Source organism: Anopheles ziemanni, chromosome 2 (genome assembly GCF_943734765.1).
Source record: "Anopheles ziemanni chromosome 2, idAnoZiCoDA_A2_x.2, whole genome shotgun sequence".
Lineage (NCBI taxonomy): Eukaryota > Metazoa > Arthropoda > Insecta > Diptera > Culicidae > Anopheles > Anopheles ziemanni.
In genome coordinates this window covers 89,527,309-89,546,589 of record NC_080705.1, presented here as the reverse complement: position 1 = coordinate 89,546,589, position 19,281 = coordinate 89,527,309, and the positions used below count along the sequence as shown (strand labels likewise).

Below are 19,281 nucleotides of genomic sequence, written 5' to 3'. Positions count from 1 at the left end.
CTGCGTACTTTTTTTCTTGTACCAATACTTTTTGCTCTTCTTTCTGCGTCCTATGTACGTGCATTACGGGAAACAACGTTAAACATAAGCATGGCTTTGTCAGCCAAGTATATCCAGCATCCAGAAAAGAGGACCAAGGATGGGCTCAAATGCAGGTTGATGCAGGAAAAAAAGGAAGGAAAACCCCAACAGCAAAAAAGCTTTATTCGCTCTGGTAGCGTATTTTATCAAAACCTCTACTAAATGTCTTTTCCTTCCAAAGGGGCCTCCCAGAAAAGTGAGGGGTTCAAAGGGAGAAATAAAATGAAATGGCCGGACCACCAACACAGTGCAGGCAATCCTCCAAGATTGCTCGTGATTCTTGAAGCCCTTGGAATTGTGGCTGGTTCTTATGGATTTGTTCTCTCACTTTTCCTTTCGCCATTAGAGACGCGGAGGTAGATGGGGGGAAAAAAATCGCATGTCGTAGCAAATGGGAGTAATTTCTCTTCATTTTCCCTTGTATGTTTTTTTTCTCAAATTTCTTTTACAACGCTGCACACTTTGCCCGTCACTAAGCACACTTTTATTCTTTGTAATCTTTCCCAGTAAAGCTCTTTGATGGAGTATTTACCAAAATCCCCCATTTTCCCGACCATTCGCTGCGCGTGTTCTTTCTTATAAAGAATGAAAAAATGGTACAACTACAGCTGCCAATAAAATGTGACTACTTTGTAACAAACAGTCATCCGCCATATTTTAACTTTATTCAAACTGTCTTGAAATACATTCGTTTTCAAACAAATTTAAAACAATTATTTGAAGAAAACATGTCAAGATAACATGAAACCGACATAAACTCTTTACTCATTTTTAAATATTAAATCAACAGGTGATTAACCTTAACCACAACTTAAAAAAAATATTAATATTAACACAATAGTAAAAATATAACTGCAAGAAAATAAATAAAAAGAATTGCCATAGAGTTTGTCTTTACTTACAATTTTGCATTCAGAACATGGTATATCGCACTCGAAAAATATATTACAAATGGTCCTTATATTCCAAAGAGTTTGTCGTAGAAAATTAAAATACGTCAGTATTATTTGTTTGAGTATAGTAATTAAAAGTAGAAACTAAAAACGTTCCCTTATGTTTAATTATACCTAAAATGTACTAAAAACCAGTCAAACACGCTTCGGTGAATCATGCTCGTTCTGCACAATCAATGATGACGATAAATACCAACCGATGGATTGGGCTAGTTACGATTTTCCCTAACGAAATCACTATGATAAGTACTCGTCAAAGTAAACATCCGCTACTTCTTCTCAAATCCATCGGCAATCGCAAATCAAAAAACTATCCAGATCGGGTGAAAGGACAGTGAGTTCCGTACCAGATAAGAAGACCTGCCGTGATTTGCTTTGCCCCTGCGCGCGATAAGAAACGCTGGTGTCGCAAAGCAAACGACGCCATTGCCCAGGAAGAAAAGGAGGTTGTCCTGTACGACAAGCTATTTGTTTGACATTCGGCACCTTCTTTACCGTGGCTCCAACGTTTTTAGACCACTTCAACGCCCCAGTGGGTAACACACGAGGCAAAACGATGCGGCTCCAGGGTGGGTACTCAAATTAATTTGAGTCTAACTGTTGCGTGTTAGTCCAGGCGCTCCGATTGTGGATCGTGTACAAAGCAGGAAGATAAAATGAGCGAGAAAAATAAAGGCAAACCACTATCGAGCTGGCACCGAAAGGAACATGGATTGACAATTAAACTTATTGAAAAGTCAACCGCGCCCCAACCGCGGGATCGGAGTTCCGGAACGGGGCGATTCTGCCCGGGCTAGAGTTTTTGTCGTCGTTTCGACATCGCTGGAGGCTCCTACCGACATCGGCGAACCGCTTGACAGGCGCTTGCGTGGCGGAATGTTGGACGGCTCGAAGATAACGGCTCGAACAACTCACTCAACGATTTGACGCAAGATATACAAAGGTGTCGAAGCGCGCTAGAATCAAGAACAGATAGACGACAGCTTGGGTACCGGTTGGGCTTATCAGGACTCTAGGCGGCCATCAGGTCATCATCAGGTAACTAACAAGCCCATTTCGAAAATAAAAAAAAACCGTACAACCCCTTGTTTACCTTCCGCTTTGGTGAGCACACGTTGGACGATAATCGCGCAACACCTTCGGTGCCCGGAAAGGTAAACACGGCCCTTCTTATCCAATCCGACCGAGCGTTGGCAAGAGAGTTTATCCAAACCGCACTCTATCGCCACGGGTGATCCGCTGTCTGGAAAACCCAAAGGTTGTCCCTCGCAGTTCACAAATGCCGCAAAATACATCCACTCGCTTATCGCTCGCGTGAATTGGGTTATTCCGCCGATTGCGCCACTTGTTTGGCCTTCCGAGCCTCACCATGGTCTGTCAATAGTGCGGACTTCCCTGCAGCACCCCAGCGGGCATATGTGCATTTGAACGTTGTATCAACTGGAGAGGCCCGGGCTGGCCGGCAGATATATTGTGGATATCGCAAATACCGCAAGCCGCCAACATTGCCTGATCGATCTCGTGCCTTTCCTTACATCCGTTGCGGCGAGCGCTTATATTCATCATATATGCGCACCCTAAGGCGGGCATCGTTTTCAACAATCTACAATTGGGCGAGGAAAGACCCATGAGCTCGCGATTAAAGCTCCTTCATACGATGGCTACGAAAACATTCATACAAATTTATACTTGCTCAGCTGCGGCTATTTTTATCCACTATCCACTGGTTTTATCATAACATACATCCACTAATTTCGAAATTTCCAACCACAGTGAGCATAATGATAATTCTCTAGCCGTTTATTACGTTGTTATATTATTTTTATTTATTTCTTACGTATCAAAAATAACTCAACGTCGTGGATTAGTTAAAGCCACGAAATGTAAGTAGTAGAAATTAAATGTAGAAATTAAAGATCTACAAAATGTTTTCCCCTGATGACACGGGATCGGCACACGTTTTCCAAAAAGGGCCAGATGATAGAAGAGAAACCGAACGATCGGGCCGGATACCTTAAACGAATTATTTAATGTTTTCAAATTAATACTAAACCCTTTTGAACAGGGTATCAACTTTCAAAATAGTAAAGCTACATAAAAATTGATATAAGCTAAAACATAAGAAATTTTTTCGCTGAATTTGTAAACATTTTCATACCTATTTTCGTTGAATTTTGATCAACATATAAATATTGGTTTATTGTACTGTTCATTGTTTTTTTTAATTGCACTTGAAATCAGTCCTGTGTACACAAATTATTTTAAATATATTAGGTATGCTGACGTACTCTCTGAGAGTCTAATATAACTTAGCTTCGGTAAGTCTTCAATATTGCTATATTATTTTATTTTATGAAAATTGTATTCCTTGAATGTGGCTATTTTGGATGCAAAGTAAACAAGTTATTGCCGTTAGATTTAAGATGAGACTTACGACGCTAGGAAATTTTAGAACAATTAACAATGCAAATACTATAGAAAAAGTGTAACAAAAAGTATAAGAGAAAGTCATCTGGTATTGAAAAATTCGTTTAGTAATTTTAATCTTCATTTTGAGAAAAAAAAACAAACAGAGATAAGAATTTAGATCAGTTTATTGTATGAAGTAATAAAATATTATTACGGGCCGAATTTGGCCCGCAGGCCGGACTTTGACGACCCCTGCCCTGGTGCATCAAATTTCATAAAGCTTCTGGTTTGGTAAAATATCAAGGATATAACGTTGTTGAAAACACCATGTTGGCAATATTTTTATTCCAGACCAGGGATTGGCACACGTTTTTCCAAAAGGGCCAGATGATTAAAGAGAAACCGAAGGCGCGGACCGGATACTTTAAACGATGCATCAATGTTTTCAAAGTAATACCCTTTGTAATGGAGAGTGGAACTTTCTAAATAGCAAAGTTGCATAAAAAGTGGCAAAAGATAAAACATTTAAAATGTTATCGAAAAAAATATAACAGGAACACCTCGTTAAGCAATTTTCATCTTTATTTTTAGGAAGAAAATAAACCTGATATCGTGAACAAATCCTATAAAAATTGGAATGGGTTTTTAGTATGAAGCACCTAAATATTCTTACGGGCCGGATAAAATCATTTGGCGGGCCGGATTTGGCCCGCGGGCCGCACTTTGCCGACCCCTGTTCTAGACTGACTGGGGTTTCATAAACCATTGTGTATAGCGTGGCTGTCATTGTCTTTTATTGCAATTCGATGTTAGTTCAGATTTTTACAACTTCAATTTCTCTGTATACTCTATTTTAAACCTTTAGTATCTTGCCAATCATCTCCTAAATTAGATTACACTCGTCCTACCATTGACGATTAAGCGCTTATCAATCATTTGCCATTCAAATGAATAAATATACCCACAACCATCGGCTACCGGGTGGAAAATCATTGTTCGGTTCGATACCGATAGCACTCAGCTCCACCACCTTTGGGTTCACCACTGTTCTGGTGAAATCCTTCGCCGTCCGGCCCCCGCTCGGGGATGATATGAGCCATCTTTTCGATAAGACCCCCTTCCGATAACGATTATTGGATGAGGCTCATCGTACGAACGGGTTGCCGATGGGAGCTTCGCCCATTCTTATTTGTCCCCAATAGCCCCATCAGCAACGGGGTGCTGATTGAATTAACATACAACCCCTTATCCTGTTTGCAAGTGATTGACTCACGGGGAGATAAAGAGATAATGGACGAGTCGCGTCCGATCGGTCGCGTCCCCGAGGCTCTATTAACCCTCAGGGTTTCGGGTGGCCTCGTTAGAACTGGACCTTCCCATGTCCGATGCACGCAATACCTGGCAGCTGCTAATTAAAGCCTATCGATTTACATGCGCTCAATTTCGTCAAGCCAACCCTCCTGTGGCTGTGGATGTGAAGATTAGATTATGAAAAACAGTTTCGTTCGATTATAGACGATCGATCGGTTGTTCGATGAAGCAATACAGTCCGAATTACTGTTGGAGCTGATGCGATGTACAAATATTTGTACTGATAGTCCAAACGTCAACACTAACACTCACCTCAATGAGCCAATTTTTTTCTTCTACCTCCTCTTACACCTTCGTGCCTTACCCTGACCGGTGACGCGTCATACAGTTGATCTTTCAGAGGAAGAAAAAACGCAGACACCGTGATCAATCAGAGCTTGATGACGTTCGAGGCAGGGATTGGAACCGTATTTCGGGATTACACACAAAAAGAGCTGTTGTTATTTGGATGGTGAAAAATCGTAGCACCACCGTCCTCGTGATTTTGCTCTCCTATCTTCCACCCCCCCCTTTCCCCTGATAAAACGTCCACGTTGACTCCTTCTTATCGCTGACAACTTCTTGTAATAGCTGTTAAACGCCCGCCCCCCAGTCCATCTCCTCTCCACCTTTAGACGGCCACCGGCTTCAGTCTCATCTTCACGGCCTGTCAAGACTATCTTTCATCTGGTATCCCCCACCAGCCCGACCCCAAAAACGGCTGAAAGAACGGTCCCCTAGCTGAACGGAACCGCGCTGGCCATCACCTTTTCCACTTCCGCTTTGGTTAATGGGAAATCATTTCACCCAGCCTTCGTCCTTTCGGTCCCACGGCAAGGATGTTCTCATCTTTCTTCAAGTCTTTTATACACGGGCTCGCAACCCGAAAACCGCCCGGTTTCGGTTAGGTTCGGTGCTATTATGCGCATCGAGGGTGTGGTTGGGGATTTCGATGACGTGATGCCTTATGCTTTATGATGTGATTGCTCAATTGGAAGGGACCGTTCCGAGCAGGGTGGCTGAATCGATTTTTACACCCGAGAGAAGTATTCTAAAATAGAAAAAATGAAGTAAGATGTCTGGAAAATATATTTTGTTTGAAGAAAGTTCAATCTGTTTTACCGTTTACATGAAAGTGACAATTTTAAGTGTTTTGCATTTCATTTAGAACATATAAATCTATTTCTCATGTCTTGTTTTTTTTTATTTTAAGCTCATTTCTATTTTATTTAAATAAGCTTTTCCAATGTTCTATGTTTAACTTTGACTAAGGATTTTATTCCCCAAACTTTTAATTATCACCACTGCCTTTGGGTGACTCGTGTTAAAACGAATCCTCTAAATTATAGCGTCTGAAGCATGCTCCAAAGCAGGCCAGCTCGAGCATACACGCTAGCCGAACTTTCCCCATTAGGTTCTTTCGAGCGTTTGAAGTTCGGTGGCCGCCTCCTAAAAAGTGGCAACTATTTTTAATGGATCTTCGGAGCCAATTAGTCCGGATTGGTTTCTGTATCGACGGAACAAGGCCTCTGCCAAGTCTGCCAATACCCTCGCGCACACACACACACAAACACACCTTTAGACAGAGAAAAGAAATCCTCCGGTACGTCGCGATCCCGTCTCGTCTTTGGGGCGCTGTGTAACTTCTAAGCCGGCCCGGCCCCGGTATCATCAACTCCCTCCGAAGCTAGTATCATCACCGCAGTGACCATTTTCGATGTAATTTTAATTGAGACAAATACTGCCCATATATCACGCGCTGGTGAGAATTACGGCCCGCTTTCCAACCCAACGTGCGATATGCGTCGTTGTCCAACCCCCCCCAAACTTCCTCGATGAAACTTTCTTTCCAGGAAATTACCGACGAATAATAAGGAAGCGCGTTGGGATGCGGGAGGGTGACTTTCTCAAGATCCTTTCGGAAACTTGCTCGTTGCAAAACCGTACCTCGAAACGTACGACTGGGGCTTATTGCGTGGGTAATATTTTCCGCACTTCAACCGTGCCAAAGAACCTGTATGGATGGACGTCTCGTCGCACGATGGCGATGAGGATGGAACCTGTTATGGAACGAACATAGAAATGATATGGACCACCAGGTGATAGGGAAGAAACCGTTCCCGTCATAAAGCATATTTGTTTACTGTGTGTACTGATTTGTTAAGCAGGTGTAAAGAAACGGGTGGTATCCTTCTGATTATCGTAATGTTTCGTCAGTTTTAGTGACAAAAAAATTGAGTATCCGATCAATCCGATTTGAGTAATTCTTATCCTACGTAACAATAATTTTATGTTTCAAATACCATACTAAGAATTACTTAACGCAAGAGTATCTAGATGTTTGTATTATCGTAAAATTAAATAATTCTTAGAAGCTGTTAAATACACCAATTACTACGAAGCAACCTCCTTTCGATGTGATCCTACCAGCCTCAAGATCTAACTACCGGTTCCAAGGACACATCCCAATTGTAGTGCCATCGTCGCCATCGTCTTCGCTGGGAACCAAGCGAACTCACACCGACCAAGTGAGCACATTAAAGAAGATATGAAAATTTACAATGTCATTATATGCCGCTGGTATAAAACTTTGATTGTAAATAATTAAATTTTATCCTGCTCAGAATTAGATCGCAACCGAGCCCTGGGAACCGGTGAGGCGCATGGCGTACATCGAATGTGGCGCTGAACCTTCCCTTTTCTTCTGGTAGGAGAACCGGGGCGCCGACAGGTGCTAGTTGCTAGTGGCGTTTTTCCAGGAGGGGGTTGGAATTGCTTTTAAGAAAATGTGGTAATTTTACGATGGGAAACTGTCACAACTTTGTGCCAGTGGTTTTCGTGCCGAAGGAGATGGTGGTGCGACAGGAGATGACCGTAAGCTTATGAGACTGTGGAAGCAACGAGGGTTGAGTTATGTGGAATTGTCAGATGAAGGAAACTAGCGTGTTTGCTGTAGTTGGAAAACTCTGTATATGCAATGCAAGGTTCAAAAAGCTGGTGTATATTTAGTGAAACTACTAGAAATTTCTCACTGGTTATCATTAAATTATTAAAACATCGAAACCATAATAAATTACTTATCAGCTATTTTTAGCACTATTTGCGTAAAACGTCTTACATAACTAACATACATAACTGAGAACACCAACTTAAAGAACATTTGCAATACATGTGAAACTATGTGAACAAATATTTCAAATTTTTTTTTTAAAGCAGCAAAATCAAAACACCGAAACAAGTTTTAGTGTAATATCCTCCCTGTGTGGCTCCTTCTATCCCTCAAAGTCAGTCAAATCCCCAAGAAAAATTCGCTTAAAATGAACGCGATCACGTCCAAGGAACTAAGTGAAACGGATGTCGGGAAACGAAGGAGATGAAGCTACTCTTAAGCAAACCGATGCAAGACCCCATAAGCACAATTCCCCCCCGGGGTAAAGAGTCCATGTATGTGTAGCGAATCGCAACATAAGCGAAAGACGAACGGCAGGCGGTAAGACGGGCACATTGCAACAGAAGCGGCGAGTAAGAAAGTGGCCGCTGCGGGGGGTTTTCGCTTAAGACGATATGCAGTTTAAGTCAAACTCCCCAAGTCCAATCAAAATCGCAATATGGGGCGGAGCTTTGCCTTCGCCTGTTGGAGCAGGTATTCTGTCGCTCTTTCTCCCATTTTCTGTCTCTCTTTCTCCCCCGCGCACTGGGATACGGAAGAGCTAACTGACAGCAGGAAGTGGAGCAAGCGATAGCACAGAAGAAGCCGAAGATGAGTCGCGCACAAGGCGAAGGACAGAGGACGTAATAAATCCTCAGAACCTTCGGAAAGGATTGGTCCCCTTGGGGGGGCCGCATGCTCGATGAGAAATCGGATCGAATGATAGTGAGTTGTGAAGAGCATATGAGTTGTGAGTTGTGAAGAGCAACGGGACGATGAGCTCACTACGGTGAGTGTGTGAAAGCATCCGAGCATAGTCTTCTGTTTCGTAGCATAAAGCATAAACGTGGAAGGAAGAAATTTCATCACATTTGGGTCCACGAGGTGGCACGGTGCAGTTTGATTTATCCTCAGGAACGTGCTGTTTTTTCCCCCTCGGTCCTCTGCTGTAGATGTGATCATGTTCAAGGCAGATGTATCCGAAAAGTCAACGAACGTAGTCACTTTGTATTCCACCCTTCACCGAAAACAAGTGTCGTTGTGCGGAGTCCTTTAGGAGGCGATGTTTAGGACCTCGCAGTCCCGGAATGAGATGCGGAAAGATGTCAGCCCTTTTTTGCCTTTTGCATCTCTCCAGTGCAACCGTTTGCAAGAAGCTTCCCATTTTTTCTCGTTATTCGTAAATTAAATAGTTATAATTTCATCAGTCGCGCAAGCAATCGTCTTAACTCGCATCGGAAGAGCATCAGGCAAAAACTCCAGTAGCAACGATCTCCATGCACCATTTAATGATGGTAATTTTGTAGTACACGAGGGGATGGCATAATTGATGAGAATTTTGTCCGCAGCACCGGTTCTTTGGTTTGGAATGACGGGCGAAAAAGACCCCGGAGTCATGTGTGTACTCTTTACATTTGCGATCTACACCATCCGTCAAAAACCGGTTCCGAAGTGTCACTTTTGGTTTCGGTTAGAGGCATGTTTGTTGATCATAATTTGCACAATAATTAACATTTTGTTATAATCTACTCAACGCACCAAAGCGTCAACAATAATAAGAGCAAATGATAATCTAAAGCGAGACCGATTTGTACTAAAACTATTGCAGTGGAGTAGATCAATATTCATTTCGCTCACATTCTTAAACATATATAAAGAAACATAAAAACCCTTCTTATACAACTTGGTTCACATTGTTTCAATTCTTTTTCAATTGATCAATATTGACAGAAAAAAGGATCAAATAGTACATAGTACTAATGAGGGAAAATATACAATATCAAGGCAAGTAATAAAAATCTACACCCAAATGAAAAAAAAGTTACGGATATAAAGGGCAATGGCAAAAGAAAACCAATCGAACTCGAGATATCTTTTCCCCTCGGTCGAATGAACCGAATCTCTTTCGGAATACGCCTACTTTTCCAACAGTTTTTTTGTCTTAAAATATTTAATGTTGTAATCAATAATATTTCTATACCACTCTGAGCCATATTGTTTTTCTTATCTGTGCAACACTGATGCATAAGCAAGTAGCATGCTATAGTTTTACAATAGAATTTTTAAGTTGTAGTTTTCGGATTGATGCTATTCAGAGTTATATAGTTGTATAATGGGTTATTGAAAACAGAGAAAATATATTTGTAATTAAGTCAAAAGCATGAGCTACAAAATATGTATGGCCCTACTCCGTTGCAAATGATAAAAATGCCCGCAATGGAGCAAGTAAATTTCTCTGGGTCTTAGAAAACACCATGGCGAAAGTCGAAAAACCCAGCGAGCAGCATATCTAGTTCTTTTACTCTCACTGGCTTTCGATACCGCTAATCGTATTTGTACTTCATCGGGTTTGGGGTTTCCTTTTCGAGATTACAATGGTTTTTTTTCTTGCCCATTCCCTTCGCAATGGATTTCATATCGCCGAGTCCAGTGCAAAAGGAATAAAATAAAACACCAAACCGAAATGGTGCCTCGCGTCATCCTGTTCTGTCCTCCGTGTGCCGAAACATGTGCATCCGCGTGGCGCATTCGGGAAGTTGCGCAGGATCCGGTTTTCCGCCAATACACCCCACACCACTCCCCACCCACCGGGGTTCGGGGTTTATCCTGCTTTCCCTGCTGCATGTGCACGGTTGTCTCGCTCTGATCCTTCGCGAAACCACGACCCCACGTCCATCCGAAGCGCGTTTCGTTCTTATCTCGTCTGCAGAACAGGTTCGGAGCCCCCCCACGGGTCGAACGATTAGCTGGCCAGAGGGAGGAAGGTGCAAGAAAATGGTACAGTTATATACCCGAGGTTATCCGAATTGAAAATCCTGCCGCAACGGTTGATGAGATATCGATACATAGGGGAGCTCACCGAGTGAGAATGTGCGTCTCATAGTGAAGAGGCAGCCGTAGTTGTGTTAGTGGCTCACACATAGAACGGAGGGTTGCAATTGGCTGACGTACGGTACGTGAACCGGTAACGTTGAATTCGCGGAAGACGTGAGAAGATCAGTGAATCGGATCTCTGCCATAGTTTTCCTCTCACAAATTACAAATCATCTCTCAAAATCTCTCTCAATTTGCTGAAACGGGAAGTTTGACCTGGAACGCGCAGGGGTTTCTTCCGGGAAGGTCAGTGAATCGGTAGATTACCGGAACGGGGTCGTGTAAATGAGTGAAATACGTAGCATCAATTTCCTTAAAAACTATAAACGATGGAAAAATCTTAACTTAGACAAAGTGGTGTGTTTTAAAAAGACCTTTCTTTTGAGGGGTCACATGTGCAAATTGGTTCAGCGATCATAAAGTTATTAAGAAATTGGCTATTTCAGCTTCCAATACCAACCAACGCTTATGTACTATCTACCATGCCACCCATACACATATTGGCAGGCCGAAGCGAGGGAAAAGGTTAGTCGGTTGCCGAGCTTGTTCTGGGAAGGACGTCAGTCGTCGGTCGCTGCGAGCCGAACGTGGCGTGGCGAGATTTTCCGTGTGTTTTTCCGTCACCGTTTCCGGCCAGTCCGGCAAGCTCGTGTTTTGCATCCTTTTCCCCGCGACCGTTTAACGCCAAACGCGGTGGCGAACGATTTTTCGGGAGCGATTTTCACGAAACGCGAATCTGTCGAAATCTTTCCGCCTTCGATTTTCCCCCCCCGCTCCGTCCTCCCCCGCGCACACGCACCGGTCCGGAGAGTGAGTGAGACGGCGAGCTGCCGAAGACCAAGACGCAGGGGACGCAGGAAGCGAACGCTGATCCGATCGAGTGGTCGGAAGGGCGCGCAAATCGTCATCCCCGGGAGCTCGATTATGTGAACCTCCACCCTCTCTGCACCCTACTCCTCCACTCCAACCCCCCCGCCCTTTCCCAGCGAACGGGGATTCGAGGTTCCCTTCCTGGACATGGTGCTGGTGAATCTGTTAGCATTTAATCCTTAGCCTTCGAGTCGAACGCAAGTCGGGTCCCCGGTGCTAGTGGAAGTGATCGACGCTGGTTGCAGCTATCCTTCGTCCTGTGACGTAGTGACGAAGACAGTAGAGCCCGTAGTGGTCGCAAGAGTAGGCACGAGTTTTTTGTTTTTAAGATTAATAAAAGAATTACATCCCGGGCCAGTGTTATGGTTTTTAACAAATGCGTATGTCCCGTGTGGCGTCGATAACTTTCGTTGACAGTGACAGTGCGGTTAGTGTAATCGGTTGATCCGGAAGTGCAAATGAATGTGGCAGCTACGGTATGCACGCACCACCAAACTATCCATAAACCGGCGGCATAAAATCACCCACCCGGTGGATCACAAAACATTCAACGGACACCCAGAAGGAGTGAAGCAGCAGTGAAGTGTGAAGGGAAAGTGTGCAAAGTGTCACCACAGCTACAGAGCGCAGAGTCTGCACACAGTTCCTCGGGGCCGACGCGAACCAGCAAACGGCGCGGTGCATGTTGTTTAGCATGGATTTTCAGAGTGCAATGGAAACCTTCGCTGAAGCTTGGGTAGCCGCCAGCACTGGAGAACAGGTGAGTGAGCGTGCCGAATTGTCGGGCCCGATTTCCTCCGAGGCCTCGAGGCCGACCGGAACTGGTGGGAGGTCCAGCAGCTCAAGGACGGGTTTATGGGCCCTCGTTGGGTATGGGATCTCTTTTTCATCTGCTACCTGGAAACAACCCGAGCCCGTTGTCTCGTAAGATCATCCCGTGCTGGCCGGTTGAGGGATTTATGAGTTAATGATAGTGTGTAACACGGTTGACTTTGAACACGGGCTCCGTACCTCTAAGAGGTTCATTTGCAAATCTGAGAAGCCGACAGGGTGCATAACACCTAGTGATAAGTCGCATGATCCTGTTAAAGTTTGGCATTCGTCCATACGGCTTTCAACAACTCTTGCTAATCTCCATTGTGTCTCTATTGGATGAGCTGCTATTTTATGCATAAGAACCCTTGAGAGTAATCCTACAATCCTTCTTTCTCGAGTCCTTTCTCTACGTTTAGTCATTCTAACGTCAGGAGCTAAATACCTATTTATGGAAAATAGGTTTATCATGTTTTATGCAAAGATAAAACTGATAAATACTTGTGCACTACTTTTGCGTAATAGAGCGTGTAAGAAAGTTAGTGTTGGTAACTGGAACAGTTCGATTTGATATGAGGTTGTGCCAAAATATTTGATTACCAGCTATGCCTTTTTTTAAATTTATTTTTCGTTAAGCTGACGTAGCTAGAGTTATACTTAGCAATGCCTTATGAACTATTTAGACGCGTTCATTCCTGTTTCAGCGATATTTTGGTAACCAATCCATACCCAAAGGATCATTTTCTCGTTGAGGCAATGAGTCAAAGCACGCTTTTTTTTGTCTAACAAAAATTCGTTGGGTTTCCCCGTGTGCGCGCCGGAACGCATAAGAACAATCAAAAATCTGCCCGTCAGCTGCGGTTTAGGGTATAATCTCTATACTCCAGCGCGGTGGCTTATCTGATAGGTTCTTCTGGGTTGCCTCTGCTAGCTCGGCCATCGCACGGAAAGCAGCACGCAGATTAGCGCACTTCCGGTAGAACCAGGGAGGATGAAAAGGGCGTGCAAGAACAAACACACAAAAAGCGTGTACGGGAAAGACTCACTTTAGAGGAAGGCCAATCGCCATGCCTATGGTCAGTGATATGTGCGGCTTTTTATCAACTTTCTCCGTATCGGATAGTCCCACTCCCCCGCGGGGAGGGGGAGTTATGCTGGGCCACCTCCTCTTCCTTCTCTTCTGCCGTCAGATGGCGTTATCCGTTCGGGTCCCAGGCTCTGAGAGCTGACCCTCTGACCTCCGAGGCCGGACGAGGTTGGCCATCGGAAGAAAAATGCATGCGAGATGCACTTTTCCTTTCCCGACCCACCGACCACCGGGTCGCACAAACACTTACGCCGACACGCGATTACGCAGAAGTCGGAAGTCGCAGAATGAGTCGTCCCCTGCGCGGCGTCCACGCCTATCGGAAGTTGTGTCTCTGGAAACCGGAGACCTGCCCTTGCCAAAGTGCAGACGACGCCAACAACGACAGAGCCGGTCGTGGAATGCGATAAAATGCGTATGCCTTCGCATCGAGGCATATCGCTGTTGGCATCAGCCCGACTTACTTCCACTACTACCCTCATGCCGATGATTCAGAGCCGTTCCATGGGATGTTTACTTTCGCCTTGCGTCTCACTCCCGGTCCATAGCTCGCGCTCGATTTATCTTTCTAGGCGCAACTGTTGGAGTAAATCCCTGTGGAAAATAGTCCTCATTAGCACACAATCGATTAATTGCCATAAATCGAATTAATGCTTCCGTCTTCGGAGGCTCCGGGGATCCGCGCCTCAAATCCACTGGCCCGCCGGCGTAGGAACCGATCGAAGATCATCATGGAGCATCATGAGGTCGGCTTAGGATAGACAGAACGGCAGGGAAGAACCTTTGAAAACGTGTGCGTTTGTGTGTGAAACATTTAATCCAGTCTTATGAACGGTGAAAGACAACGATTTCCTTGCCCACAGTTAGATGCGGCTGCTCTTCGGATGCGATGCGAAGGGAAGAAAGTGAAAAGTCGAATGTAAAAAAAAAACAACCAAACGAGAGACAACGGATCACGGATTATAACCCATACCACCCCGGGCTGTGGCTGAATGGAACGGATGTCCGGAGGGTTATGGCGGCCGCTGTTGAGCCCGCTCGGATCACCGATTTACGGAAGCAACACGGTCCGATTATTCGGGACGTTTTGGGTTTCCCGATCGTTTCGGCAGCGATCGAGCGTGTCGCGTTAATCGAGATTAATGAATCGACCGCTTTCCCCTTCGGACGGACGGGCTTTGCCGGAAGGCAGGAGCACCTTAAGACGATGATTTATGATGATGCTGTCCTGCGGAATCCTTGATCCTGCAAACCCCCGGGCTAGAAGGAAGGTTTTCCCTTCCTAGCCTTGCACACGTTACCGAGCCAGGATAAAACGTTCGATGATGTGAAACGCAAACAGTTCGGCTTACAAATCGCCAAGGTCTCTCCCTCGGCAAGGACACCTTGGCTGCCATGACGTCTTTTTCGTGAAGAAAACTGCACCAGCCGATCCGGAGCAGCTTACCGGGCAATCGGTGTTTGTTGTTTGGGCCTCTAATTCGTCCAAATGCTTGCCGATGTTCGGTGACCCTCGTTGCCCTTCCTTGTGCCCAAGCAGCTTCACAACACCCGATCTTGGGCATATTGTTTACACTGTGTTGAACGCCTTTATTGCCGATCCTGGCTGAACTGGCCTTGCGAAGGCAGTACAAGGTGCCACCAAAAGGGGACAACCTTAAAGACACGTAACGAATTACGGTTTTATTGCACCCTAGAAGAGAAAAAAAAAGTTGCCAAAGGAAGCAAAGGTCGAAGGATCTTTGATTTTGGACGAAAGGAATTGAAAGGATCAGCTGGCCCAATTGTCTTACGGTGTGGTAGTGAAGATTTTCTCTCCTCTTTTCACACTTTATCTGTATTTTGTTTGTTTGTGCTCCTCTTCTTCTGGCAAAAGAGAGAAAAAACGCCTCATTAATCCGCCATCGCCGCTCGTTGCCGTACGCACCCTTTTTTGCCAAACCCCCGGTACGCACGGATGCATCAATCTCGCATCGGGATGCACCGGCGGCCCGTTTACCCACACACACACGCTATCCTGGTAAGCCCTCATGTAGATAACCCCCCCGAAAGGAAGTGTGAATTTGAATGCAGTTCTTGTTTTGTTTTACTTTCTATTCTTTACCATTTTCCTAACCCGTGGTGTGCTGTTTTTTTAAACGGGCTGATTTTACAAAAAGGTTCACCCAATGAGGTGGAAAGAGGTTTTGTTTTTCTTACCGGCCCGAAATGACGGGAAAACCCTTTCCCCGTAGCGTTACGTTTTCATTGATCTTCGTTGATGGCGAAAGGGGTAGAGTGAAAAATGATCCTCTAATTGATAGCGGATTTATGAGTGTTTGTGTGTGTGCGTCCGTAATGGGAGAAAATCCTTTAAATGTAGAAGAAAAGGAACGTTTGGATGGTTAACAGGATATGAGACCCAAAACGGATGAGCTTATGGGAACTGAGAATCAATTTATTCAAAATTTTAATGAACATTTCGCCTTAATAAACCCATTTTTATTTTGCAATATTAGTTCTAAAATGAGAATTTCTATTTTCAGTTTTATAAAGGACAGTTTTAGTTATGAGAGTATTAAGACTGTCTTCCACCTAATGTGCAACAAGAACAAGAAACCCCGCATCTCTTTGCAAGACCCTACACAGTACTGTAATTATCAAATCCTCCTAAAAAAAGCTCAAAGTGACGTGACATCAATTAAACTTGTCCTCGCCGAGCTGGGTGGTATATAAAAACACACTTACTAATTTCATTGACCCGCATTAGCATTCCACCCGTGGGAGGGTGGAGGGCATGGAAGCCCTCGGACAATGTATTTCCCTACCCACCACGGAATAAGTCAACCAAAACCGACGGATAGGCAAGGGAAAAATCCAAGCAAAGTGTCCCCCCGTTTGACACCACTCGGACAACCGTCTAATCCCGCTAAGCTCGGTCGGAGTGAAGTAGAGGGTTTTCCACGATTAGCGTGATGGGTGACCTTTCACCGCGGTGGTGGAAAACGCGAGCCCTGATCCTTTTATTCTTCCGAAAAACGGCGCACCCCCCCGTAGAAGAAACGAAGTGTGGGTCACAAATCTTAAGAGGATCGCTCACGGTGCACTAAACATTGCGCCCATTGTGAGCCCCGGTCGCGTGAAGTGACGGAATGGGGTGGCCACATATCACCTTTCACAGCCGAGATTTCGCCGCCGCTCTGTAAAACCCGCACCCTCGCAACAAGGGTCACCTTCGTTCCGGCATCAGAGATACCATCTTTTTTTCTGCCTTCCTGGCGCAAGGGTGAGAGGATAAGCGTAGAAAAGGGGATGAGAGGGAAGGTTAAGCCAGCTAGAATTACAACCACGCACGAGTTCTGAGTCAGTGCACCATTTCTCAATCACTCTCGGCGAAGTTTCGCGGACCGGCTCGCACGTCGAAGTTAGACTTTAATGCGCCGTTCGCTTAATCCGAGGGGAGACCTAGGGATTACGATCGTAAAATGGGTGCCGTTCCGTTGGTTGTTTGTCTTCGCGCGCCTCGGAATGTTCCTCCGCCACCGGTGGTTAATCACTTTTGATATTTTTATGTGCCATTCAACATGCGCCGATGGCATTCCGCGCGATCAATTGTCGGCTGTATTCATTCCTTTCCGCTACAAAAGATCCTGATGAATTTAGCGCTCTTAAATGTGTTTGTCTCTGTGTATGTAGACATCGAGTAATTCTCGAAGGAAGGTCACCCTCCTCGGCGAAGGCGGGGGAGTGAAAGATTTCTCACACGTAAATCTCCGCCCCGTGGGGGGGGGGGACGCGAACCGGACAAAACTCTCGAGCTACGACGTGTGCGCCTTAATCCCTGCCTAATCCTTTTTCTCGCGCTTCGGATCAACGTGGCCTGGCAACCGCGCTTAAAGATTTCTCCGTCCAAAGTGTTGTGTTCTGTGTTTCTCGTGCTCGCGCATTTTTTTTCCCCCATATTGTCATTGTGCAGCTCCCGTGTGCTTCGTGCGGCGTGGCTTAGCTTCCCTGGTGGATTTGCACATCTCTTCTTATGCCTGCTCGAACGCAAACTCACATCGGATCACTGGCTGGACGGGTGTTCCAGACGCTTCAGAAAGCATTAACCTTTGGTGGAACCTCGCGGGGGATTTTTGAGTCCGCCGGATTTATTCCTAAATAACACGGACAAAACAAAAACCGATGGAAGAGAGTCGGAAGGAAAAATGCTAAATCGACGAACTAAAATATTGTCCAAGGTGCTTTTTCTCTCCGGTAAGGAATAAATCCCGATGCCAAAAGATTAAACGACTAGAATCCGGCCACGGCCAACGCTAACGGTTGCTCGGTGGCGAAAATCTTATTGCTCCAGTAAAAAATTGCACAGTAGGAGATTCGAGTTTACTTATCGGGCTAAACTCGTTACTGGTTGCAAGCACTGATTAAAGCAGTTTCGATTGTGCTTATCTTTTGGTTAGTAAATTAAAATAAACCAACACATAAATAAGCAACAGAAAAACGAAAATATCTTCTAACAACGCACCAACGGTTCTGGGAAGAAACAAAAAATTGAAAAGCTATAAGTGTCTAAAATGTCAAAAATAAAACGCAAATAATAACATAAAAACAGAGTAGTAAAAATTGGCTTTCAAAACGATGCTGACTCGTTCTTTTTTATAACTTTAAAAAACCTCATAATAAAATACGCATTTGTTTCAGAAATAGAACATTCTTAATTAAAAAACAAATATTTTCAAAAATAAATAGAAAGTACATTAAAAAAATTCTAGTAAGCCTAATGAGATTTGTGAACACACATACCAAGATTACCGAAATTACTAATTTTAGATTACTTCTTTTGGATGTGTTTTTGCTTTAAATTTAAATCATAAACTCTGTCTATTATTTTGGAAAACAAGGAATAAATAAAATTCTTAAACCAAACGTTCTTTGACGTTCTATCTCACTTTGTTCCTATTGTGCGCTGTCACCTGGGCTTTCGTACTTTGTCCGTTGAAACAAAACCACAAACCAGCAAAAAGACTGTTGAAATCAGTGTGTGGATATACGAGGTTTTTTTTAATCCACCCCTCCGTCCGTCGCGAGGGAGGGAAAACCCTCGATAGAGATTATTGAATATCTTATTCATTGGCCCGCCGAAGGAGCTGGAACATATGGATACGGTCGGTGGCCAGCGAGGCAAATACACACACAGCCATAGTTGAAAAAGACGCCTTATTCCCACCACAAACGTACGCCCGGGTACGCCTTGCACACACGGTTATATGATAAATTATGCAAAGCAGTGCAAAGCGAATGGTTCTTGATTCCTCCGCGGGCTCCAGAGGTGCCGGAACACCAGGGACGAGGGTCGGTTGTAATGAGTGGCTTTTCGTATGGCCTCTTCCCCTCATCTGCCGCTCTGGATGCGCGGGTGTGCCTGCTGGAAGGCGTCCAAATGAAAGCCAGCTCTCCGGCGCGAGCAATGTTTGTAATTACAACGCCGTCGATGATCATCGCGCTTATGATGATGATAATGACGACGAACGGCGGCGAACGTTGGCGCAGGTTTATCATGTCGGGTGAAATGTACATAAACATTGACGGTTGTATAGCAAGTCGACGTGCTTGTATGTTACATTAAAAAATTTGCACAATTGTACATTCAGTGTTGTGGTTGTAGTTTTGTCTAGGATATTTTCCAACGATATATGAAATCCGATATGACCTGTTTT

At 44.6% G+C, this 19,281-nt stretch overlaps 1 protein-coding gene across 1 annotated transcript in view; it reads left to right on the top strand.

Moving 5' to 3' along the window:
- The first annotated feature begins 12,367 nt into the window (after positions 1 to 12,367).
- The window catches only part of LOC131281156 (uncharacterized), an 82,952-nt gene continuing 76,038 nt past the window's right edge, over positions 12,368 to 19,281 (top strand). Inside the window, exon 1 of the mRNA XM_058310416.1 lies at positions 12,368 to 12,445. Within this exon, the coding sequence (XP_058166399.1) occupies positions 12,368 to 12,445 (78 nt within the window). The remainder of the gene's footprint in view (positions 12,446 to 19,281) is intronic.